Consider the following 25,496-nt stretch of genomic DNA (forward strand, 5'->3'; position numbering starts at 1 on the left):
GTGGCTCAGCTCCTGCAACGTCCATCTCCTCCGCTCTGCTTAGAAACCAGGCATCCTGGCCCAAATCCGGGCTCTGCCATGAACCAGCTGTGTGACCTTGGCAAGTGGCTGCACCTCTCAGAGCCAGCCTTCTTGACTGAGAAGAAGGTGCTAAAAGCACTGATGTTAGGGTTGGGAGGCTACAGTGAGGTCATGAATGCCAGGACAGCTTATTGTCATCAAGCCCTGGCGGAGGGGGCGGAAGGCTCATGCCACCTGGGATGAGCTGGTAGCTGGTGACCCCACCTACTTCCTCTGGAAGAGGTCAGAGCTTCTTCTAGCAAAGGAGATTCACTCCACAGATCGGGGTCCCCAGAGAGATGTGACTCTCTTAAAGTCACACAGCTGGGGATTCCAGAGTTATGGGGAGGCAGGGATTAATGCCCCAAATCACAAAACCTCGGAATTTCAGAGCTAGCTATCACTGGGTCCAAGTCCTCACACAATTCCTACATCCCTAAAACCATGCCCCTGAGTGTACAAGCCTCTGTTTACACACTCAACAGATAGGGAGCTCACTACCCTGAAGAGGTGCCTTCCACTAATGAACGTTCCTCCTCTATCAAGTTGCTCCTTACGTTAACTTCCACCTCTTGTCATGGTTCTGCCTCCTCCTGCCACACAGATAAAAAGCTTTCTCTTCCATACCTGCCAGCCCTGCAGAGACTCACAGACACAAATCACATCCCCCCAGGGCATGGTCAGGATACACATCCCGAGTCCCACCAATGTTGCTCATGACACAACTGCAGCATCATAGCTAACATTGATTGGATTCTTACTGTGGGCCTAGATGCGCACTTTACATATATTATCTTATTAAATTCCCACAACAACCCTATGAAGCACAAACTATTATTATCCACTTTTTAGTGATGAGAAAACCAAGGCTCAGAGAGGTCAAGTGAGCTGCCCAAGGTCACAGAGCCAGAAAGCAGTGGAGCTGGCTCACCCCTGGCTCTACGTGACTCTAGAGGGCACCGAGCTTTCTGGCTAGCAGGTTCCCACAGGGCGAGGCTCATAGAAAATGCTTCAGTGTTTGAATAATCTAGACCTCCCAATGTCACTGTGTCACCAGCTAACTGGCCCGAGTTGCTTAAACAGTTGCTTGTTGCTTAAAAAGAAAAGTCCCATCAGCAGTTAAGAGTTCCTCAAAGTAGTTGCAAAGTGCTCAAAATACTTTTTGTTGTGCTTGCTTGAGACAGAACATTGTCCAATAGCCAAATCGCAGAACCGGCCCAAACTAGAAAGATCCAAGATGGTGGTGGGGTGCTGCACACAGAAGGAGACTGCACAGAAGGTGCCACGAGCTGGAAGGGAGATCTGCGCATGCCCCAAGATAAAGCTTCCTCTATGCATATTCATCCCCTACCCCAAATAAAAGCTGCCCACTCCCCACACTCGGGGAGCCACAGCTTTGTGAAATTACTCCCTATGGTCTCCATTTTCTTCGCTGCATGGCACAAATAAAATTTTTGCTTTGTGTGTCACAACTACTTCTGGTGTAGTTTGATTTAACTCTCCAGGAAGGGGACTCACATTTGCTCCAGGGACACCTGTACTCTTTTCTCCTCACTTCTCTGCTTCAGTCGTATCGCCAGGCTGGTTCTAAAGGCCATGGGCTAGAAAATGCTCAAATGTCAGAGCGTGAAGGGCCTTCAGGGATAAGCTGGCCTGGGAGGCATAGAGAGGGAAAGGGTTGCAGAGGAGGCTGTGGGCCAGGACCTGGTCTGCTGACCCCAGCCAGCCTTGGCACCTCCCCCACAGTGCTGTTCTGGGACCAGAGGAACTCGGCAGAAAAGGGCAGGGGGTGAGAAAGCCTCGCCTCTGAGGAAGCTCCCGCGCCCCCGGCCCCAGCCCGCAGTGACTCCACGGAAAAGGAATTCAGCAGGAGGCTTGGACCAGGCCCAGCCAGCAATCCAGACGATTTTTGCCACCCTGCACAAACAAAGCTGAGAGAATAGGGGCTGGGCCATCTGCGGGCACCCCAGAGTCCTCCACTGCGGGGCACTGGGGGAGGCAGCTCCATCCAAAATTCCCCAGACTGAAGAACTGCCACCCCGGGCAATACCCCAGCCAGCCGAGTCCAAGGTTGTGCTCCTTAGTGTCGGAGAGGCAGGGGTGGCCAAGGGCCCTAGGGGACAGGCACCTTGCTGAGCCCCGATCTGTCTGGCTGCAGCCTGACCTGTGTAAGTCACAACACCTCCTCTTCTCTAAGCCTGTGCAGGGCCAGGTGGGGGGCTGGCCCTTGAAAGACCCACTCTGGACGATGGATCAGGAGCTCTGTAGACAGGCCTTCAGGAGAGGAAGGGGTGGGGGCAGACACAAGGAAGGGCTGCCCGAGGTCAGGAGACCTGGGTCCAATGGGGTTAAATCCCCGAGTGAGGCAGGGGACAAGGAGCCCTGAGTACAGGTTAGAATGAGGATTGCAATGCTGCTGCAATTACTGAGCCCTTGCTACAGCCGGGTGCTGTGCTGTGCACTTTATACTCATCATCTTGTTCAATCCTCCCAACAACCCGGAGAGACAAGCACTATTATTCCTCCCAGTCTGCAGATGAAGCCGGAGCTCAGAGAGACCTGCCCAGGGGTCATACAACTTGTAAGTAGCAGAGCTGGGATTCAAAACTCAAAGTCTGGTTGCTCACATTTCTTAACCACTCTGCCTTCCAGACCCTGACTCTAGGGGAGGGACACCAGTAGAGGCTCCAGTGTTCCTGGGCGATGGTCTGCAGAACCCTCTGTTTCCTCATCTCCTGATCAATGCCCCAGCAGTGCCCTCTCCCCTGCACATTCAGCTGCCTAGAACAACTCATGCTTTCTCTCCTTTCTTCCTCTCAGGAGAAGAGCTGATAAACTCGTTCTTACTAAAGTAGAAATGACCGCTAGGACATGAAAGACTAGTGGTGTGGAAAGAGCACAGCGTTGGGAGTCAGGAGACCTGAGTTCTAGTTATGCTCAGGCAGGGATAAGCCCTTTCTCCCACCCCCATCACTTTTGCAGGCAGCTGCCTGTTCTTCCCACCATCAGGCCTGTCTGGACTGAGGATCTGAAGGATGGAGGTGGGGCAGGGGAAGGGAGGCCAGAGCAGAAGGTCAGGACAGTGAGAGAATTCAAGGAAATGCTTCTTCACACGGCTGCCGTCAGTGGGAGTGTCCAGGCCCCGGGCAGGGTGGAGTGGGACAGGGAGCCAGAGGTAGGAATAGAGACTGTCTGGAGGCAGCCCATTGTGGCTGCCTGGGAGTCTTGGCAACAGGACAGGTAAAGAGGCTGGGTAAACTGCCCCCCTGGTGGGGTCAGGAAGGAACCAATGGCTGGCCGCTGCACAACCTCTGGCTCAGCTGGGGGCAGGAAGATGAACCGGGCCTGAGTAATGGCCTGGCTACCTTGCCAGCCCCTGCCCCATATCCTCTCCGCTGAAAGGAGGAAATGACACAGCCTCCATTCCCTGGGGAATTCTCCATCCATGCCAAAGTCCTGGTGAGTGCAACTTGACTGAGTCCCGGCAGACTGCCAGACCTCATCTCAGGAGGAGAATAATTCATACTAAGGTGGGAAGGACTGCCAGGATATGGGAGACACATAGGAATGGGAGTGGGGAGCCCCAGGCCTAGCTCGAGGCTTGCCACTAACAGGCTAGCAGAAATCACCATATGCCTCTCCCTTGATGCCCAGAGGGGAACAGAGACCAGAGAGGGATACCGTATGCCCTAAGTCACACACCCCAAACCACAAAGGCACCTCTGAGTGCTCATCTTACTCACTCTGGCTGGGTCCTCCCTGCAGCCCAGTCTCTCCCTGGATGCTGAGCCGGCCTTGGTTCTCAAAGCCTCTCGGAAAGGCAGCCAATCACCTCGCTGACAAAGAGGAAAATCCCACATAGACGGCAACGCAGAGGAGCTGGCTGTGACTTCTCTCCTCCACAGATGACTCAGCTCAGCTCTTTATCAGGAAAACCGATTTTGCAACAGCCTTTTAAATGGCCTCTCCACCCCCAGTCTCTCCCCCGCCAATCTACCCGCCCCACACTGCCAGATTCATCTTCCTCCCGCCTGGCTCCACTCGTGTCTCTCTCTGCCTCCCCAGGATGTGGGAGATGGAGCAGCGAGTCCTCGTCCTGGCATTCAGGGCCCCTGACGTCAGGGCCCGCCCGAGAGCTTGCTAACCCACTCTCTGTGCCCTCAGCAATGGCCAGAGAAGTCCAAAGCCTCGCGGTTCCCACACCTGCCCTGTGAGTTCCTGTCTCTGCTGTGGGGTGTGCACAGACCCCTCCATCCGGAACTCTTCTCTGTCTCACATCCTTTCCACGCGCCCAATCTCCCAACCCTTCCACCTAACTTGAAGGCCACCCCCTTACAAAAAGCCTCCCCCAATCCACCAATGTTTCATCTGCACCACTTAATAACCTCGTCACTTTGCATATTATTCATTTCAGTGAGAGCTACCCTTCCGGGCATGCTCACCACATGCCAGGCCCTGGCTTCATTGACAGCAACCCGTGAGGTCAGTACTACCCTCATCTCCACGTTAGAGAAGAAGCGGGCTCAGAGGGGTAAAGCTAGTCAGCACAGCTAGTCAGAGGCAGAGTTGGGATTTGAACCCAGGGTGGCCCAGCGCCCAGTCCAGGGCCCATCAGGTGGGCCACGCTGCCTCCTCCCTGTGTCTCGCTTTGCAGCAGTCAGGGTCTGGGTCTTATTTTCCCCCGCAGACTGCAAGAGCCTTGGGGACAGGGCCTCACCCGCTGCTATCTGTATCCCCGTTGTCCCCCACACTTCCAGGGGCGCTTGAGGATAATGAGGAAGTCTATGAGAACGACAACAGCCAACGTGTGAGGAGCACCCGACGCTGCCAAGCTCAGGGTTTAGCATGTATTTTCTCACTGAATCCTCACAGCAACGCGTAAGGGAGCTGCCTTACCCCCGTTTTACAGATGAGAAGAACGAGGCCTGGAGAACTAGCGACCTCACCCCAGGTCTCCCAGCCAGCAAGGGGCAGGCAGAGCGGAGCTGGAGCCGGGATGCTGACTGATCCTCAGCCTGGGCCCCTCCTTCTGAAGAGCTCCGCCTACCAAGCACACTTACTTTTCCCATCCACTATCCCAGGCCCAGCCCCACTGCCACTTCCTCCAGGAAGTCCTCATCGATCCATCCAGACTCCTAGATCAGTGCTCCTCCTCTGCTCAACCTGACCCAGGGGCCTCAGAGCAGGAGGAGGGCTCGGAGAAAACAGGTTGAGAAAGCTCTAGAACCAAGGCCCAAGGGGAAGGATGCCGGGTTGGCCAACTCCTGGTATCTCCCTGCTGGCAGTGGGCTGGGACTAGGCAGGGCAGGATGGGTGGGCTGGAGGGAACGTAAGATGAGGGTTCCTGACATGGGCCTTGGCTGGCAGCTATCCCTACAGGCCACAAGCACTGCTCATTGTACCTGCGCAGGGCCCTGCTGTGGAGTCCTCCTCTCCTGCCTTCTCTGCCGGCCTAAACACTACTCTACAATTAGATTTTCAGGGACTGGGAAATGGTGACCCAGAGAGAGGCAGGCTCAGCCCCAGCTGCACAGCAAACTGGAAAGGGCTGGTTCACAGAGAGCCAGGCTCAGACCCAGGCTCCCACCTCCCAGTCCAGCCCTGGTAAGGCAGGCCTGCCCCCTGCCCTCTCCTGCTGCATCAGCCTCCCTCATCCCAGCCCTGGGGGCTTCTGGAGTGCAGAGAGGACTGCCACAGCCCGCCTTTCCAGGGAAACACTTAATCCAGGAAACAAACAGGTGGTGAGCCAGGGCGGGAAGAGACGGTTACCCCCAAACTGTGCCTGTGCCAGGGGCAGGGCTGGGCCTCGTCCTTCTCTGGGTCCCCAGGCCCAGCCCAGCTGGCACATTCTGGGCCCTCTATAAAGATGCAGCCCTTCCTGCAGGCCCTGCAGCCTGGGGCCAGAGCCGGTCTCCATCCTCTCTAAGTGCCCCAGACTCAGCACAGGCCATCACCCAGCAGGGGCTCAGTAAGTGTTGACTAAACAAATGACTAAATAAATAAGTGAAGGATGAGCACTCCCACAATCCAAACCCACCTTCTCATTTTCCTCCACCATTCCTCCCCGGAGACGAATTCTAGATTCGTCTAGATCCCAGATTCATCTAGATTCCAGATCAAGATCTAGAGGGTGGTTCCTGGGGACAGGGGGGAGAAGGCAGGAGGAGGGAGCAACAAATCGCTGGGTGAAGAGGGAGATGAAACCTTAAATTGCAGTGTTAGACCTAAGAGGCAGAATATTCCATTAAGTTCCAGGAAAATATAGAGGCTAGGAGAGAGATGAATTAGGATGAAGCAATCCAGGAAGGCTTCCCAATGGGGGTGGCATACGCCCTAGGTCTTGACAGATGGAGATGTGGAGGCATTCTAAGCAATGGGGCAGACCAGCAGAGGCTAGAAGCCTCAAGGCAATTCCTGCCCCACTCTCCTGCCCCTGCTGCACCCATACCCCAAATCAAGCGCAGCTGGAGAGGAAGTCACCTTTGACAGAGGAACACACGTGGTGGGCTTGCCCAGAGGCTGAAGGTGAATGGGGTGGTCCAGGGAAAGTTCCACGGGAGCTACAGACATTACAAGGCTCAGGCCCAGAGACCAGAAGCACGGTGGTATCTGCCCCGGGCCTCTGGGTGGGTTACATAACCGCCCAGCGGCCCAGGCCACAAAGCCAGCCGGGACCCTCCTCCGCCTCCGCCCGCTCAGCCATCTGTCTGGCTGCTTCCCTCTTATAGAAGAGGCCGCCGCACAGCGAAGGCGAAGGCCAGCGCCCTGTGGTAAATTCCCCACATTCCTTCCTTACAGAAAAATAAATAACCGGGGAGGAAAAACACAGGAGGAATGATAATGACGGCCGAGCAGGCTGGAGGCACAGCGCGGGGTCAGCAGCGGAGGGAGCTGGAGCGCCCCGCAGAACCGTCCTGGGCAGGGGCTGCAATGCACTGCTGCTCTCCAGGAGGAGTCGTCCTCACTGGCGGGGGCTCTGGGACGGACGAGCCCACCAGCAGCCCCTCATGGCTCCCCCGGGCTGTGCCAACCCTCTTGGGGTCTCAGGCTCTCTCACATCTGCCAAAGAAGGCAGCTGGGCATCCCTCGGTCATGGCAGGTGGTCACTGTGGGCAAACCTGTCAGGGGCAGGGTGCACTTCACTTTTATTACTCAGGTTGCTGTTTACTGAGTGCTTCAGATGTTCCAGGCATTCGGTTTAAGTATTATCATTATTTTATTATGTTGTTTCATTTTATCTTCACAAGCTGTGAACTGGGAGTACCATTATACCCATTTTACAGATGAGGAAACTGAGGCTCACAAAGGTTTTTATGATTCACGAATGTTATTTGGCCAGTGAGCAGTCTGCAGCCTCCACTCCGGCCTCTCACTCCCACATCCATTCAGCCTGCCCTCCCCCAGAGAGCCCTCCTTGACCAAATCCAACCAGAGGTGCAGCCTGTTCCCCTCCCGCGTGCTACTCAACAAGGCATCCTGGGCACTTTTAGTAAATCACTTCACCTCTCTGAGTCTCAGCTTCCTTGTCAGTAAAGCACAGATGACAATCTCTGCTTTGCAGAGTCGCTGCTGAGCAAGTGAGATGCAGGAATGATTTCTACAGGATAAACCGCTGTGCACGCCTGAGGGGGATTTCACTCCAGCCTTTTGTACAAACCCACCTCCACATCATTCTACCAAGCTAGGGCTTTGTCCCTCTCCATCCCTCCCGTCTGCAGTCCTCTCTGGGTCTGGTCTCGCTCTTCTGCTCACAATCAGGCACAGCCCAACTTCCCCCTCACCCTCGCATCCCCTCACCCTCGCATCCCCTCACCAGCAGCATCCCCTCTGCAAGGAGATCCTGGCATCAGCCTCTAGCCAATGTGCTGTAGCAGGGGGTTCGAATCCCAGGTCTTCCTCTTGCCCCCTTGGAGCGGCCCCGGGGTCCAAGACTCTTGGGAGGGAAGGTGCAGTGGAGGCTGGCTCCCACCGCTCTGTACACAGCCCTGAGCCAGGAGGGCACTGTGGCCCTGAGTGTGCTGGAGACGCTGACCCTGCCTCGCCGTGCCATTCACCAATTACCAGGCCTGTCTGGTTCCCCTCCAGTGGGAGGAGTCTCCTGCCAGAGGAGAGGCATCCAGCCCCGCCCTCCCCTTGTCCCTCAAACTGCAAAGGAAAAGAAGACTGGAGGTCAGGAGATTTGCTTCCAGGGTCTGTCCTGTCACCATTTGTGTGAGACATTGGACTAGTTCCTGACCCTCCTCAGGCTTCAGTTTGTGCATGTGTTCAAAGGGACTGGACCAGACCAGTGACTCCTAGAGTATGGTGTCCCCACACCTCTGGTGGAAGCAAAAGGATTTAGGTGGTACCCTGATGGTTAAAATCTTAATAGTTATGTAAATTTCACATGCACACTGGAAAAGGAGTATAATAAACACACCAAACCTGTGAAACGTATGTTACTGCTTAGGGAGAGGTCAAAGTGGATATTTCAGTAACAAAAGTTAGCCAATTTAAAGAAAATAAGTACAGGTGGTGCGTGGACTCATTCATTCAGCTGATATTTATTGCAGACCAACTGAGGCCGAGGCACGCAGCCGTGAAGAGAAACAGACAGAAATCCCTGCCTGCGTTCTAGTAGGGGAGCAAGTTGATAAATGTCTGAGTAACGATACAAGTCAGGTGGTCAATGCTGTGGAGAACAATACAGCAGGGACTGGAGATGTGCGGGCTGCATGGGGTGGGGAGTGGTTTGCAAAGGTAACTATGGGAATCAAAGTAGGTGTCGCTGAGAAGTGACATCTGAGTAAAAACTGAAGAAGGCGAGGGAGTGAGGCATGTGCATGTCTAGGGAAAGAGATGAGGCAGAGGGAGCAGCTGGTGCTAAGGTCCTGAGGCAGGCTTGCACTTGGTAGGTTTGAGGACGGACGGTGCATAATGTGGAGGTGGGACACGAATGAGGAAAACAGGATCTTTAATGGCCCTTCTACCTCTGCCCTTTGGGATCTCAGGGATCTCCCGGCACTGCAACCATTTGTGTGCACATACATGCAGACGTACACTCAGCCCAAAACACACACGCATTCTCAGTAGCTTCTGAGTGCTGGTGAGAGCCTAGCCAGCAGCAGCACATCCTCTTGGCACACAGGCCCACGCACAGAGGTGCTGCTTGCTGCACACCTGCACTCACGAGGTAGAGTGTCCATGGGCACCCACAGAGGGGGCAGAACCTACACATGACTGTCGCACACTGAGCACCCACAGGTATGCACGTGGAGACACACGGGTACTCGGGGGGCAGGCTGACACAGACGCACATGCAGCAGGTGCACACCTTGTGGGAGGGCACGTGTGTCTCCCTCCTGCCACCCTGCCCTGTCTCCAGGTAACCTGTTACCAGACAGCCCTTGCCTGGAGGGCACATGCTTCTGAAGAACGGTAAGTGCACTGATGGTGTGGTTTCAAATTCACTTCTCCCGCATCTCTGCAGCTCAGTCATGGTTTCCCTTTTCCAGGGGCACATTAAAACATGCCACCTGATGCTCAAATGTCCTAGGGATTGTATCGCTGTGGAGAATGTCCCCTTTTCTACCCCTACTGCAATTAAACGGATAAGCCATGTACAATGCCCAGCCCAGCACAGTAAAGGTTACCAGCATCGTTGCATGTCACTCATCCTCACCCCTGGCTTTATCCCTTTAGGTTGCTTGAGGGGGGTGGGGGGGGCAGCTGAAGAGTAGGAGGAAAGGGCCAGACTGGGAGCTGGAGGCCTGGGTTTTAGTCTCAATCTGGTCTCCAACTCCTGGTGAGGCCTCCAGCAAGCCCCACCCCCGCTCTGGCCCAGATCAGAAACCTGCAGGGATGTACACATCCCTTGGGAATGTGTCCAAAATGCAGCTTGTGCCCAGACCCGGGACCACAGACTACGCACATTAACAGTCTCCCTGAGGGGCTCTGAAGCACAGCCAGGTTGGGGACCCACTGGGCTTTAGAGCCCACGATTTTATAAATGTGTTTATAAGTAAATTAACATACAGAAAATTGCTTGGAATAAAGTCTAGCACATAGTAAGACCCCATAAGGTTAACAGAAAATACATTTAAGAAAATATACTTGTATACACAATGATATATAGTAATTATATACTATCCCTTGAGTATGCACAGCACTCTTATAGTTTTCCTAGCACCTTCACTTCTGTCAGAGACAGAAGCAGAGCAGGGATTGTTACACTATTTTACAGACTAGAAAACTGAGGCAGAGACAGGCCAGGATCTCACAGAATGCAGGTCTATGGCTCCCAGCCAGAGCCCTCGGCTCAGCCTCACGAAAGGTGCCCCTTGGGGCCTTATCACCTCATCCCATACAGTTCTGACTCCCAGCCCACAGTGTACCCATCCTTCCACTCCAGGTTTACAAAACTCCAGACACACACGACCTCTCCAGTAACTCGGGGTTCACTGAGAACGGGACAACCTCAACCCGTTAATCTCCTTCCAGCCATAACGTCCCTCTCACTGGGCAGTGCGCGGGGTTCCCAGAGCCGTCATGCGACATGATACCATTTGATCTGGAATGGTCCTTCTCTTCTAGCCAACCTGAGTTCAAGTCCCAGCTGAGCAGATCACTACTCTTAGCAAGCCTTGTCTATGCTAAGCCTCAGTTTCCTCCTCTGTAAGGGGTCTCCTGATTCCTGCCCTTCGGGGTGATTGTCTCATGTGTGCAAAGTCTCCAGCATCACGCCGGGTGCAGATGCTCTTGTGATGACGGAGCACCATTAACTTGCAGGCTAAAGCGCGAGTTTCAGGAAGGCAGGAGTCCTATCTCATTCATCAGTGTACCCCCACCTCCCGCATGTAATATGTACTCAATAAATATGCGCTGAATGAATGTAGGAATGAAATGACATCGCCAAAGCAACTCTCCCTTAGTCCTAGCTCACCGTTGTATTTCATGACCCATTTCTCAGTGTGGGGGCTGCAGGCACGGAGCAGGGATGGTCACGGCCAGAAGGGGTGGGTTATGGGCCCTGGGAAGTCCTCCCAGCTGCCATGGCAGTGATGAAGGCCGTCCCAGGAGGGCCGTGTTCCGGGAGCCCTGGATGTAATCCTGTTGACTCAGAGGCATAAATAATGCACTAGCATGTTCTCTCCTCATCACCCTGTCACGCTAAGAATAGCACCGGCTACTCTTTCAGGGATTCCACAGGGAAAAGAGCAGGACACTAAGATGGGGACAAGCAGGGAAAGACATCACTAGGCTGTGGACTGCCAAGCACCCTCCCTCCGAGGCCACTTCTCCGAACCCATAAGACAGAGGACCTTGGGGGTCAGAGCTGAAAGGGCTCTTAGAGGAACCGGGTCAGGAGCCCTCAGGGATATGGGAGAGGCCTGAGAAGATGCACCCCCACCCTCTTCCACCAGACTGTTTCATCTCTCCCTCCTCCCTTCTGATGCCCATCCTTATAAAGCCCGTGCCTCGAGCGTACCCCTCCACACTCCTCCCCATCCCTATTCGTGTGATGAATACATATAGGGTGGGTGGTCCCCTCTAATGTGTTTCATATGCAAAACTTTGGAGAGAGAGGAAGATTCTACAGCTTTTAATTAAAAACTTTTCTAAGTTTAAAAATGAGTGACCTAGAACAGTACTTCTCATACTTTCATGCACATTTAATGTGATTACTCAGGGGATGTTGCTAAAATGCAGATTCTGACTCAGGAGGTCTGGGGTGGGGCCTGAGAGTCTGCATTTCTAAGAAGCTTCTGGGTGATGCTGATACTGCATCCATGGGCCATACACTGAGTATAGAAAAACTAGAGTATTTCCCTATAACACAGACGAAGAAACTGAGGCCCAGAGAGGAGAAGGGATGTGCCCAAGAGCATACAGCAGAGCTGGGCTCAGAACCCAGGCCTCCCGCCTCCCCCTAGGGCTTGGCCCGGGGCTTTGGAGTTTAATGGAGGTGGCTGGAGTGGAGTAGGGGACAGGCAGCAATTACAGGCAGTGGGAGACGCAGTGGGGCAGGGGGGTCCAGGGGCAGGCCTTCATTCAGCCAAAAGCTGAACCTCCTGGGTTCCACAGGCTCCCACAAGGAATACAAGGAAATAGAATTCACCTGCACGGAGGCACTCAGCTTGAGAGACTGCAGCCTCCCGGTGAGCACACGCCCTTACTAGCTTGCAGCTGAGGCCTGATGGACCCCTAGAACCCTCCTGGAGGGCAGGACGCATCAAGCGACCATTAAACTGCAAACGAGATCCAGGGAGAGGAAGAGATAGCCTGACACCGTGCATTCAGTCATTGGGCACAGTGCCTGGGGGAGTGCGAAGGACGCTTATCAGGGTGGGCATCTGAGGAAGGGAAAGAAGAAAAGACAGGAGGCGAGACCAGCCTCCCAGATCAGCACTAGGAACCGCTCCCCCTTCCTAGGATCAGTCTTAAACCCCTTCGCAGACTCCAGGCCCTGCATGATTAACCCCACTGCCCCTCCACCCCACATTGCAGCTCCCTCATGGTGCTTGGCCCTCCCTACACTCCAGCCCCACTGGCCCTCCTTCAAGTGCTCACACAGGGCCCAAGCACTTCCTCACCTCAGGGCCTTTGCACTGGCTGCTGCTTTTGCCTCTCTCCTCTTCGGTTGTCCCTTTCTGACCACACTTCTCATCCTTCAGGTCTGTTGACAGGTCTAAGGGAGGGCTTGTTGACAGGTCTAAGGAAGGGGCTTGCCTGTCCTCAGAGGCCACATTCCTCTGCCTCTCCTCCAAACTCTCATCAGATTTGTAATTCCATCATATTTGTCTTAGCATCAGTGTGCCCTGCTCGATGGTAAGCAGCCCCCGTAGGGCAGGGACCTTGGCTGTCGTTTCTCCTCTGTGTCCCTGCCTCCATGCCTATGTCAATAAACACTGGAGGTCAATAAACCTTTGCTGACTGAATGAATAAAAACACTGCTCACAGCACTACTGCAAGGCCTTCCACCTCTGTGGTCCCAAGCAGCCTCACTCGCCCTGGAGAAGTCGTACAGGACTGGGATTTGCAAGATTATCTGGGTATAGTCCTCTGCTCTGCTACTCTCCAGCTGAGTGGCCTTCACAGGTCACATCCCCTCTCTGAGGGGGGTCTCCAGCACTGGTTGTTGCATCTAAATGAGAGACGGAATCTAGGAAAGGCTTTGAAAGCTGTAAAGAGCTTTAATTGGTAGCACCACTCTGTCCATGTTTGAGGCCCAGAGAGGGAAAGGGCCCCATTCAAGGCCACACAGCCAGTGTGTGGTGACGCCAGACCCCCCCGGCACAGCTTAAAGCCAGCAGCTGAGCTTCAGGCCTACCCAGGCTCAGTGAGGGCACCATCTGCCTGGAGGCTGGGCAGGGGTGGAGGAGGGAAAGGAGAGGGTGGCGGAGCATTCAGCCTCAGGCCCAGAGCCAGAGTGGGGTGGGCGGGGCCCCCAGCAGGAGCCCTGAGTGGGGCCTGGCAGCTGGGCATGGGGGAGCCAACTGGCGCGGGCTGGGTGGTGGCATGCTTGTTCCCCATGCGCGTGACAGTCTATTTTTTAATCAGCACCCTCCACATCCCCCAACTCCGTGTGCCCTCCCAAAGGGCCCATAACAGGAATCGTGTCCTGGCTGAGACCAGGGCCACCTTGGGGATCGGTGGGAGGGTCCCCAAGTCCCATCACCTCGTGGAGCCCACAGTACTAAGTAGCCCACAAGGCAGGACAGGAGACCCAGGAGGAAGGGTGCTTCCTGCCTGTGTGAACTTGGGCCTGCTCTGGGCTCTCTGAACTCCGTTTCCCCCATCTGCACAGTGACGGGAGGCATGCCAGACTCCAAGGGAGTTCAACACAACCCAGGCTCTTGGGATCCACTCAAACTCCATGACACTAATGACGCCCACTTGTCAGGCCCTGGCAGAGCCTCCACACCCACAGCACTCCCAGGGTACACTTGATCCTCCCTGACCTACTCCCAGGGGTGGGGGTGGGGGGGCAGAAAAGAGGCTGAGCTGGCTCAAGGGCCAACTTCAGAACCCCAGACACAGTGAGGCTCCTCCGTCCAGGACCTGAGGGACAGAGATGATGAGAATCAAAGAGGAATGCTGTGTGCTCTTAAGCAGGTGGCTTGGCGCCTCTGAGCCTCCGGCACTCTATCTAAAGCAGAAGAGACCGTGTTGTGCAGTAGTTAAGCACACGGGCTTTGGGGCCAGACTGCCTGGGTTTGAGTCTGGCCACTTACAGCTGTATGACCTTGGAAAGCTCACTTAATCTCTGTCTCAGTTCCCATCTGTAAAATGTTGGTAATAACAGTACTTACTTCGTGGAGTTGCTGACACGTAAAGAACTTAGAACACCCCTGGCACATAGTAAGTAACCATAAACCTTAACTATTTTTCAAGAACCTTGGCTTTTATCTACCGAACGCTCTTAGTCTCCAAGAGATTTTATTCCAGAGGATTAGATACAGGAGTCTCAGGCCAGCTCACTCTCCTGTCTGGGGGGCTCACCCAGCCTGCCCCTTTCCCGCCCATCATGGCGATAGCTCCTCCTGCTGGCCCCACGTTTTTAGTGTCTTTTGAGCTCTGTCACATCCAGGATCCCCTCATGTCCCTCCCAGCCCATTTCATAACAGCCCAGAACTGAAGCCTGAGCCCCAGAGGAAGCGAATGATTTGTCCGAGACCACCAGCCAGTTAGCTAAGACTAAGAGGTTCCAGTATCCGTTCCTGAAGCTCGGTCCAGGCCCTTTTCCACGGTGCTGTGCCCATCCTCCCACCACAAAACCTGTTCCTGGCCAAACACCCAAAAGTAATTCATACTGAGATATGAGTCTTGAGTGAGAGTCCATCTCCTCAAGGGCTTGCTATTTTAACAGATCAAAACATGATAATACTATTTCATAAGCAATAGTTATTTTTTTAGCATTTATCATCTCATTTAATTTCAGAACAACAGCACAAGATAGGGTTTATTATTGTTTCTATTTTGTAGATGAGGAAACAAAAGTCTAGAAAGGTTGTATAACATGCTCAAGGTCTCCCAGCTGGCCAGGAGGAGAGCCAGGGGTCCAACCCCAGCGTCTGTGTGTTAGCCACCCAGGAAGCAGCAGGCAGCACAGGAGGAGACTGAATTCTGCTTCACCTGCAGCAGGCCGGGAGGCCAGGCAGGGGAGGGTAAGGTCAACACAGTGCTATACTATACTGCCTCACCAAGTGGAAAAGGTGAAGCTAGGGTGGTGGAATTTCAGGCAGTGGCCAGTGGGTAAAGATTTCATTCTGGAGAGAGAGGGCTTTTGTAAGCCTCTGGAATTACAGGGCCTGGAGGCTGTCCCCACACTGACTCCTCCTCTGGCCACAATGGGTAGCGATTGAGCCCCAGTGTCCAGGGACAGTTCACAAAGGACTCTGAGCTCATACAGACACAGGCCTAACTCAGCAGAGCCCAGCCACCTCTCTGGCCAGATCATAGGCCCTGGGTTCCTGTGGGTCTGCAGCCTGAAGCCCCAAGGGATGAAGGCGTTTTCATAACCTATAGCCAACGGCCACCCCACCTGCCACCCCCAGCTCCCAGTGTAGACCATTTACCAACCTTTAAAACACCCTTCCTCCCAACCAAATCCCTCCCATTCTTCTAGGTCCAAGTTCTGAACATGCCTCTCCCATGAAGCCAGCCGTGACCACTCCTTCAAATAACACTCAGGTGTCCACTCCAATGTCACCTCCAGAGAGAGGCCTTCCCTAACCACCTATACCAAGTAGCCCCTCCAATGGTTCTCCACCTTAGCAGCGTGGCTTTTTTTTGTCTTATATATACCACTTTTATCTATCTGAAAATATCTTGTGGATTTCTTTGCTTCCCTTTTTCTTGTCTATCTCCCCAATTAAAATGCAAGCTCCTTGAGGTACTGTAACCCTAGTGTCTAAGGACCCACCCCATCCTGTTGCTAGCCAGAGACAGTGAAGTCCATAGAGAGCAAGGGATTCACCCAAGGTCACACAGCAAGCAAGTGACCTTGGGTGAATCCCTTAGCAGAGGTCGGCTTAGCCCCTAGGTTTCTGCCCTGCAGCCCAGGGCACCTGGCCTGTCCCCACCCCTACTCCAGTCGACCCTCTGCTGACTTCTCTCGTCCCTGCCTCCACACTACCATGGGGGCCAGAGCCTGCAAATCCTCAACAACAGCGCCCTTCCACTTCCCCAGGGGCTCGCAGTGCCCCGATCTGGGCAGCCCTGCCTGCTTCCCCCTCAGTCCCTCCCTTCCTGGCATCAGCAGCTCTGATGAGCTCATGTCTGGAAGCCTGGGAGCTGCCCTGAAGGAAGAGGTGCCTCTCAGGCCAGGCCCCTAAGGCCTGGAGGTGTGTTCAGCCTTGTGGGAGGGCAGCCCTGGCAGGTGGAGGGAATGTGCTGAGCCCTCCCCAGGCCACCTCCCAGAGTTGAGAAGTGGGCTCAGGGAAGACACCGTCCACCATGGAAACGGGGCATGACCAGGGTGGAGAGGAGATGGAGAGACGTTCTTCCTGGGCTCCTCCCATCTCTCCAGATGCTCCTCTGCCACTCAGCCCCTTACTCCTTATCAAGGAGCTGCTCTGTCCCAAGGAAGGGGGCTCTGCTGCCTTCTACTCACAGACTCACCCTGGGCACACCTCTTTCCTTCTCAGCCTCCGTCTCCCCAGCTCTGAAATGGAGAGATTAGATAAAATGCTGCCTGAAGAGGCCAGGGATCAGCTGGGAACCAGGGCCCTGAATGCCACAGGGTTTTTTCTCTCTTTCCACCTTAGGGGAAGAGCAACAGCTAACCAGAGAGGGAAGGAGTTGAAGGCCTTATTTTAACCATGTAAATGCTGATTCCCACGGCAGCTTAATTTAGTGCTAGTTTGGAAGGTGGGGAGGAGTCAGCCTGCAAAGTGGGGACCGGCCTGAAAAGTGGCTGCTGGGAACCAGGGTGGCACAGCGGCAAACAATCTGCCTTTGGGAAGTTCTCTGAATATCAAACTAGAGTGATCCCAGTCCATTCCCCTTGTTGTACAGATGGGGAAACTGAGGACCAGAGAGGAGGAAGAACCAAACCAAGATCTCATACGGAGACAGAGGAGGGGACCCCCTCCTCCAAACAGGGCATTTTCAACTCCCTTGAGGGGCCCCATCCCACTGCCTGGGGTAATACGGTAAGTAGTGGGGGGAGGAGGTCTTCCGTTTGTGGCTCTGCCCCCAACATGGGAGGGGGGCCAGGCCTGGGGTTGGTGACAGGCAGGCTGACACCCATGAGGTTTCCAGTCCCTTACCCCCATGTGCCCTAGTCCCTCTGAGCAGCATTCTGTCTCATCACTACCCCTACAGCCACCACCAGCACTGCTATCTCCAATGCAGTTGTACCCTCATGCCAGAGAGGGCAGGGGCTTGCCCCAATGTCACACAGCAAGTTGGTTTATTCCAGTGCCACCTGCCACTCGGGATAGGGTGGGGAGTGGGGCCAGGTCTTCCCTGCTCACTGTGGTCCCTTGTAGACAACCCAGACTTGGAACACAGGGGGGTCCCTGTCCTGATCCAGAATAAGCCCATAACTTGGGGTGGGGGTGGGGAGGAAAGGAGACCTTTTCCCCAGAGTCTTCAGAGGTCTTGTCAGGGCCCTGGATGTAGCCCCGTGATTCCACAGCGTAGCGGTCAGAAAGGAGCCCCACCCTCCACTCCACCTCCAGGGCCTCTGTGCTCACCTTGGCAAATGGGGCAGTAAGGTGGTGTTGTGACAATATGATGTGGAGCCCTTAGGACAGTTCCCCACCGCCCCCGCCTCCCGCAGGCGCTCAGGAAAGGCCTCGATTTCCCCAGGTGGGGCTTGGGCCGGTGGTCCCGCGCTCCGCAGGTTCAGCGTCCTGCCTGCCTCGCCCGCACAGCCAGGCTCCAGCGCCGGCCGCCGCGCCAGCGGGGAGCGGGGGCGCGGGCCCAGCACACGCCGTTCCCGCTGCCCCACAGGCGCCCATGTTGGCCAGCCCCGGGCAGAGCCCAACCCGCCGCTTTCCTGAGCCAAGCGGTTCCCACCTTTCCCAGAGCGGGCTAGGGGCGCAGACCTCCTCCGGCCGTTGCCCACCCGGGAGCCCGGGGCCACCTCGGTCCCGATCTGCTTGCGGGTTGGGTCTCGAGGGCTGGAGCCTCCGCAGCCCCGGGGAGTAGCTTCCCCGCATCGGGGCGTCATCCCGCTCCTGAGCTGCTCCAGAGCCTTGAGATTTCTCCAGCGTCCCCGGCCCCCACCCTACAGATGGGGAAACTGAGGCCCAGAGTGTGGCAGCGACTTGGCCAAGGTCACCCTGCGTGCCGGGACTGGAACCCAGGTGTTGCCACCTCCACCTGGGCGGCGCCAGGAACAGCACAGGTGGGAAGGGGCGAGGCTCGCTCGGCGCCCGCACCCCCGCCTGGCCAGCGCCCCTCACTCACCTCCAGCCGCCGCGCGCGGTCCCCGAGCTCTCGGGCTCCGCCACCTCCGCGCACCTGGCCGCGTCCGTCAGTGCGCCCCGCCCCGAGACCCCCGCCACCCCCGCCCCGCGCCGGACGCCCCCTCCGCGCCGCCGCCACCGCCACCGCCACCTCCCCTGCCTAGCGGGCTGCTCGGGGACCCGGAGCCGCGAGGGCTGAGCGGGCGGGCGAGCGCGCTCCTGCCGCCCGCTCCCCGGGGCCCTAGCGCCGCCCCGCCCGCCCCGCCCAGTCCCGGAGGTGCGACTCCCTCCCCCACGGGCTCGGGCTCGGCCTCTGTCTCCCGGCCGCCCCCCTCTCTCCCCCTTTCCTCTCCCTGTGCCTCACTCTCTGCTGCCCAGTTGTCTATCTCTGCTTCCCCCTCATTCTTTGTATCTCTAGGTCGGTCCCTAAAGCCTCTGCTTTCTATTTCACTCAATTTCTTCGTGTCTCCCCATCTAGCTCATCTCCCTCTCTTTTCTCCATCCCTCCCACTACCCCCCTTTTAAATCTGTCTTTGTGATTCTGTGCCCATAACTGACACCACCTCCCACCCCTCATCCCGTTTCCTTTCAGACCCAGATCCAGGACCCTCTGAGGCCCATCTACCCCCGGTCTTCTGGGCCCCAGTGACTAGAATAACTGTTATGTGGTAGGACTTAGGGGAATGGGGACGGAGGAAGGTTGCCACCTCCCCGGCAGCCTGAGGCCACCCCCTGACTTAACTGCTGGGCTAGCAACAAGGGCAGAGGTGCCGGGGGTCTCTGGGGCTTCAGTTCCCCGTCTTTTCATGGAACTAAATGCCATTCAGATTGCGCTCAGCAGAGCCCCAAGGCAGCAGTCAGCGTGCATAAGAATCACGTGGGGACACTGTTAAAAGTCGAGAGTCCCACATTCCAGCACACCCTCCCAGTGTGCGGGGGGCGGTGGGTTTGGGAACAGGACTGATAAAAAGCACCCTTCACACCCCCAACAATTTTGAAACAAAACCACACTGGCCTGGGTTTTCACCGAAGTTTCCCTGGGTTTCAAGTACCTCACCCCTTCAACCAGGGTGTTTCCACTTGCATCTGCCTTTTACATCAAGGTTCTGTGTTTAGATTTCTGCTAAAGGAAGTTAGAAATGTGCTGATGTAAGCCCACCCCACTCGAGGTTCTGTGAAACGCAGAGCTGCAGGTATCCTGGGTTTAGGATATCCCCTGTCCCCAGTGGGCAGGCTCCGAGTGCAGGAGGACAGGTGACAAGACAGAAGGGACAAGCCCTCCTGGCCACTCTCATCCCTCTGCTTGGCCTCATGGGCTGCAGACAAATCTTGTGGCCTTGTGGCTGCTCTTGTGCTGGGGCTATCACCGGTGGAGGTGGGGGGCACGAAGAGGGTCCTGGGGAACTGCATCGGGCACGGAACTGCCTGCCCTGCGAGTGCATGTGCTAGGAAAGTGGCTACAGCCCAGGAAACATGCTGTGTGGGTGAGAGAGCGGGAGAGAGAGAAAGGCTAAGATTACTGTGTGGGTGGGTATGAAACAGCAAGAGATGGGAAAAGGAAGGAAGACAGAAAGTGGTTTGGTCCGTACGTAGGCGTGTGCCAGTGGGTGTGCAAGGGTGGATATACCTGTAGGAGAGAATGTGTGCATGCAAGAGAGATTTTAAAGTGTAGGTGTGCGAGCAAAAGAAAATGAAGAAAAGAACATGCTTTTAACCTGTATCTAAGAGAGGGAATATGTGTGCTTGTATGTTTCCAGGTGGGACTGTATCTCCGTATACAAATCTGATATGCGTGTCCATATGTGAAAGTTAGGTGTGCATGGGTGAGAGGGGTCTGTGGGAGAGCATGTGCCCGTGTATACCCCATGCATGGATGTGTGGGTATCTGAGGGCATGCACATGTGTGCACGTGTGCAGATGTGTGAGTATATACACATGAGTATTTGCATAACAACACGGTGTATACATGTGTGTGGGGGGTGTGAGTGCATCTGTAGGGAGTGTGAGCGTGTGCGTGAGTGCACATGTGAGGTATACGTGAACCTGTGAGCCCTGCTTCTACACCATTGCCCTCCTATTACAGTCACTATGGCGTGGGCAAGTGAGTGGACGGCACCCTGCCCAGCCTCCTTCTCTGTCTGCCCTCCCTCCCACAGCCTGAAGAGCAGGGGCCTTGTGCTTGGTCCAGTGACCACTGTCAGCTCTTATCATGGACGTGGGTTCCTCTGCCTCAACAAGATAGACATGGCCAGGGACAAGGCTCATCTGACAACCCAGATCCACACCCCTATCCCCACCCCAGAGGCTCCAAATCCTCTAGATACTCTGGACCCCCAATTATAAGTGGCCAGAGAGGAGGGAAGGTAGCTTTCCCAAAGCCCGGGGAGAAGGAGGGGTGGATCAGCACTGGATCCCAGGTCTCCTGAGTGGATCCAAGGGGGAGGGATTATGGCTGGGTAGAATCCTCCACCATCCCCCAGAGCCTGAACAACCTTTTTCCAGCCCTGGGTGGGAGGAAGCACACAGCCTGCTGCCTTGTCTCCATGGAGACCAGTCAGCACAGGGGGGCGTTGAAAGCATGGGCCAGACCTCCCGAGGTTCCAGTCTCTGCTCCTCCACTCACAGGCCTGAGCCTTTGACAAGTCCCCTAAACTCATTGTGCCTCAGTTTCCTCATCTGTGAAACACAGAGAAGTGTGAACTATATAGGGTTGTTTAGAGGATGAAATGAAGTAACCCATACAAAGCATTTAGCACAGTGCCTGGCAGCTGAACTGGGAGGCAGAAGCCCAGGGTTCCAGCTCTAGCTTTGCCACCAACTTACTGTGTGACCTTGGACACGTCGCTTGCCATCTCTGGGCTTCAGAGTCTCCACAAGATTATCTACACAATAATCTCAATGAGCCCTGCCAGTTATGACCAATTATGACCAGTGAGAGTTTGTGGAAAGGACAGCTGTAGCATGGGGTTCTCTTGGTGAGCTGAGGACTAACTAGTGCTGGCTAAGGCCTGATCGTGAGCCCTACAGGACACTCTCCTTCCACATATATTCTCCCAAATTGGCAGCAGCTGATGGCAGGAAACGAGCTGCAGGCTGCTGCCCACCTCATCTCTCTGCACCCTTGACCCTCCAGCCTGCCAAGGACCGCATTCTGCCCTGCTCAGCTGGTACTCAGGCCTTAGAGAAATGGCATTGGTACCCACCCACTCCAAGTAGTGGGTGCCCAAGGCTGAAGATGCAGTGCCCCATACTTAAAACTGTCAGGGAACCCTCAAGAGAGGCAGGTATAACTGCGAGAGGATGGGTGTAGTTGTCTGAAGATGTTTATAATCCTCTGGAGGTAATGAGAGGAAGCTTTAAAAGAAAGCCCTAATCCATTAATAACCTGACAGCTCCTCAGACCTCTTCCCTCCGGATCTCCCAGCAGCGAGAAGGGACTCTGGCCATTCCCTTTCCCAAAGGAGCGGAAAGGCCAGTGTGGGCTCTGACCCAAGACCATCCGGATTTCTACTCTCCTGCAAGACCCAGCTTCCTTCTGCCTCCACCTCCAAGAGGTCTTCCCTGCCCATTCCATCCTCCTAAGGTCACTCCTGACTTTTCTGTCCCTAGAAATGTTCAGGACAGAACTGGATAACCATCTGGCTGGACGTTATAGGGAGGAATGAACCAGGCTGTGAGGCAAGATGAACACGATCAGTGTCTCAGCTCCAACACTGACTGTGTGACCTCAGGCAAGGGACTTAAGTTTCTGAGCTTCAGTTGCCTCACCTGTACAATGGGGAGAATAATATCTGTCTTGAAAGGCTATGTAAGATCAATGACAATGCGATACTATGAAATGACCTAGCTCCGGGTGAGAAACCAACAGGATTCATTAAACGTAGTCCCTTCTTCTTTTTCTCCATCCTTTGCCTCTTTCACTCCGGGGTGTCAACAGACAACATTCTCCCTTATAAATCCAGAATACAATGGTGGCTAAGAGCAAAGCCCCATATTCACAACACTGTGATTGAATCAAGGCTTAACAGCTTGCTGGCCATGAGTCTTGGACAAGTCACTTATAGTCTCTGAGCCTCAATCTTCCCATCTGTATAATGGAGATAATGACAGTGTGTTCCTAATGGGATTGTGATGAGATGAAATAAAAAGATATGTGTAAAGCTGTAGTACAGTGGGCTTGGCACATAAGGGCTTAAGAAATAATAGCTGTGATATCGTTGAGCTGATGAGGATCATTTTAATTATTATCAGCATCCCTCACATGCTTATCTAGATTACTCTAAAATTTCCAAAATGCTGCCCCATCTAAGATCACTGCAACCTCACAACAGCTCTATGAGGTAGGTAGGGCTCATATGTTTATTTTACTTTCACAGATGAAGAAACTGAAGCTCACCAGGGGGAAGGCATTTGCTGGGGTGTGGCTGGTTGGCATCGTGTCCAGAATCAACACCATGTCTCCCCACCCCCAGCCACAGTCCATGAGAGGGAAGGGAGCAGGTCCTGGGGCTTCAGGCTCTAGGCGACCTGGATTTGGGCTGACTCTGGTATGAGGGCCCACCTCCAAGTTCAAGGCTGCTAGACCCTCTTGGGGTCCTCCTTCTTCCTGCCCCAGACACACTGAAGGCTCCCCCCTTGCTCCTTCCCAGCTCCCTCTGTGTCCCAAGCATGGTGAGGGAATGGTGGTCCCGGCGGGTGGTCAGAGCCTGGAGAGGATTATTTGAGAAAAGAGAGTGGGCGGGATGGCTGGTGAGATGCCAGCCGGGCGTCAGCGACGCCCGCAGAGAAATGAAGTGTTCCTTTAGTTTCCTGACGCATGAGCCCTCCCAGGCCTGTGTCCCCCGCACACCCTGCACCCCCAGGATCTGCTGGCAGCGGCTCCCGCCTGAGCGAGCATGGCCCGGCTCACGTCCTGCCCATCTGGACCCACTTCAGCGTTTCCATGGGCCCCGTGGTGGAGGTGATTCAGTGTGATTTCCCAGTCCCGCCCTGTGCTGCCAACCCCTGCCTCCTGTGGGAACTTCATCATCAGTCTTCCTTCCTTCCTTCCGTGCAGCGCACAGCGAGCTCTCCCCCACACACTGTTGTCGGGTCCTCACTGCAGCCTGGGGGGCCTGGGTCCTGCCTCTCTCATCTCTGACAGGTGGGAAACCAAGGCCCAGGTGAGGAATGTGGGCTCAGCTCGGCCACCAACAGGCTGAGAGACCTGGAGGAGCCTCTTCCTCACTCTGAGCCTCGGTTTTCCCACCTGTAACATTAGGAGGTCGGATCAGATCAAAGTCTTCAGTCTGTACCTCATAAGCTCCACGACGGCAGCAACCACATCTGTGTGCCCAGTGCTGCGTCCCTAGCTCCCAAGGAGCTGACACACAGTGCGTTCAGTGAGGCTGTTCTGCCCCATCAGTTGCTCAGACTCCATGGTCATTTGTTACCGCGGATGATTGAAGGGCAGAGAAGAGTGAGAGATGGATTTTTTTTCACCAAGCTTGATAATATGGCTTTCTCTCACTGCCTCCTCACGTGCCCTCTTTGGCAGAGAAAAGAGTGGGCTCAGAAGTGGTACAGCTAGAACTGCACGTAACTCACAGCCGCCCCCATCTCTCCACAGCTGTTAATTTGGGCATGCCCGTGGGACTCTGACGGACTGTTATGTGTCATGGGAGACTGGGTCAGGAGCCTCTGTGTCAAGGACCTGTGGGGTCCCCTGTGACTCTGGCAGTCCAGGGCAGGAGGGACATGAGCTTACCTGGTTTCTGGGCAATGCTGGGCCCGCGGCTGGAGCTGAGGCTGGCTGTCATCACCTGCCGAGCCTTCGCCATGGCCCAGTCCTGGCCGGCCCTGTTGTCCTGCTGGGAACCCCCTCGTGCCTCCCTGGAGCAGCTGGGGGGCTGGATGCCCAGGGCTCTGGGCAGCTGTGGGGCCCCTTGGGTGGCTCTGCAGGCATTGTCCGCACTCCTGCTGGCCACCCCGTCTTCCTCCAAGTCTGTGAGCCCCGCCTCTCCTTGCAGGCCCTCCTCACCGCCGCTCTCCTCAGCCTCCAAGGCCAGACACCTGTAGCTCCCGTCAGGGATCTCAAAGGCGCAGGGGGTAGACCTGCCTTCGCTGGGTCCGACGGGTGGGGATGGGAGGTGGGGGCCCAGCATGGTGCTGCCTCTCCTCAGGGATGCAGAGAAGCTGGCACCTGGGCTGGGGCCGGAGCCACCTGTGTGAGCTCTGGTCTCTGCTCCTCTGGAGGCCTCCTCTGGTTCTCTGCAGCCCTGCCTTCCTCAGCCGACTCCGAGCTGGGGTGAGGTCCAGTTGCGAGGCTTTCCTGGGCTGGGTGGGGTGGTGGACCTCCAAGCCCTCCTTCTTAACCCGTCTCTGGTCTGCGAGGCCCCCTTCAAGACGATCTATCTGCACAGGGAGAAAAGAAACAGCACATGAGACAGTTGGCTGGGTGTTCCAGGCTGAATTTCTGAGAGCTGTCCACTTTAGGGTGGCCCTGAGAACTGGCTGGGGTTTGGGGTACAAGTCCCACACATCCATGGGACAGACCCACGCTTCGGTCATTTGACATCCCAAATTTTTGCCATACCCTTATGCCACCTGACACTTTATTTGCTTAATATTTTTCCATAAATCAACTTTAAATAACTTCTATTACTTTAGACTTATCTTAAGTAATAATTGCAGGAAAACCACAAGTATGTTGTGCTAAGTCATTTTTCTCCCTTATACACATTAAATAAATATCTAGTTATTTAAAAATACTTATCTGGGCACTGCCTACAAAGAATGCTCTCACGTGCCACCAAAGGTACACATGCCACAGGAACCAGGGGAACGGTGGGGCAGAGGGCGCAAGACTGGGGCCAGGGACCCCCTGAGGAGGCTGTGCACCCAGGGATACAATGCAGTGATGTGCCTGCATTCCCATGCTTTGAGCTAGACCACCACCTGTGTGGTGGGCAGCAAGTCACATGACCTCTCTGAACCTCAGCTTCCTCATCTGTGAAATGGGAACTGTAATATCTCCAACATAGTGTTACAATGAGGATC

The 25,496-nt window shown here is 55.1% G+C and overlaps 1 protein-coding gene across 2 annotated transcripts in view; it reads right to left on the reverse strand.

The window, feature by feature from the left end:
* The window catches only part of SYNPO (synaptopodin), a 37,054-nt gene extending 12,236 nt beyond the window's left edge, over positions 1–24,818 (reverse strand). Inside the window, exon 1 of one of the 2 annotated variants that reach the window (XM_087429560.1) lies at positions 24,205–24,818. In XM_087429560.1, coding sequence (XP_087285686.1) covers positions 24,205–24,601 — 397 coding nt within the window. In that variant the 5' untranslated portion in view covers positions 24,602–24,818. Of the gene's footprint in view, positions 1–3,803; positions 3,886–24,204 lie in introns of those variants that run through there. The other variant, XM_087429561.1, reaches the window with a different exon arrangement.
* Positions 24,819–25,496: the final 678 nt, after the last annotated feature.

Source organism: Ceratotherium simum, chromosome 4 (genome assembly GCF_057802395.1).
Source record: "Ceratotherium simum simum isolate JZ-2026a chromosome 4, ASM5780239v1, whole genome shotgun sequence".
NCBI classification, from domain to species: Eukaryota; Metazoa; Chordata; class Mammalia; order Perissodactyla; family Rhinocerotidae; genus Ceratotherium; species Ceratotherium simum.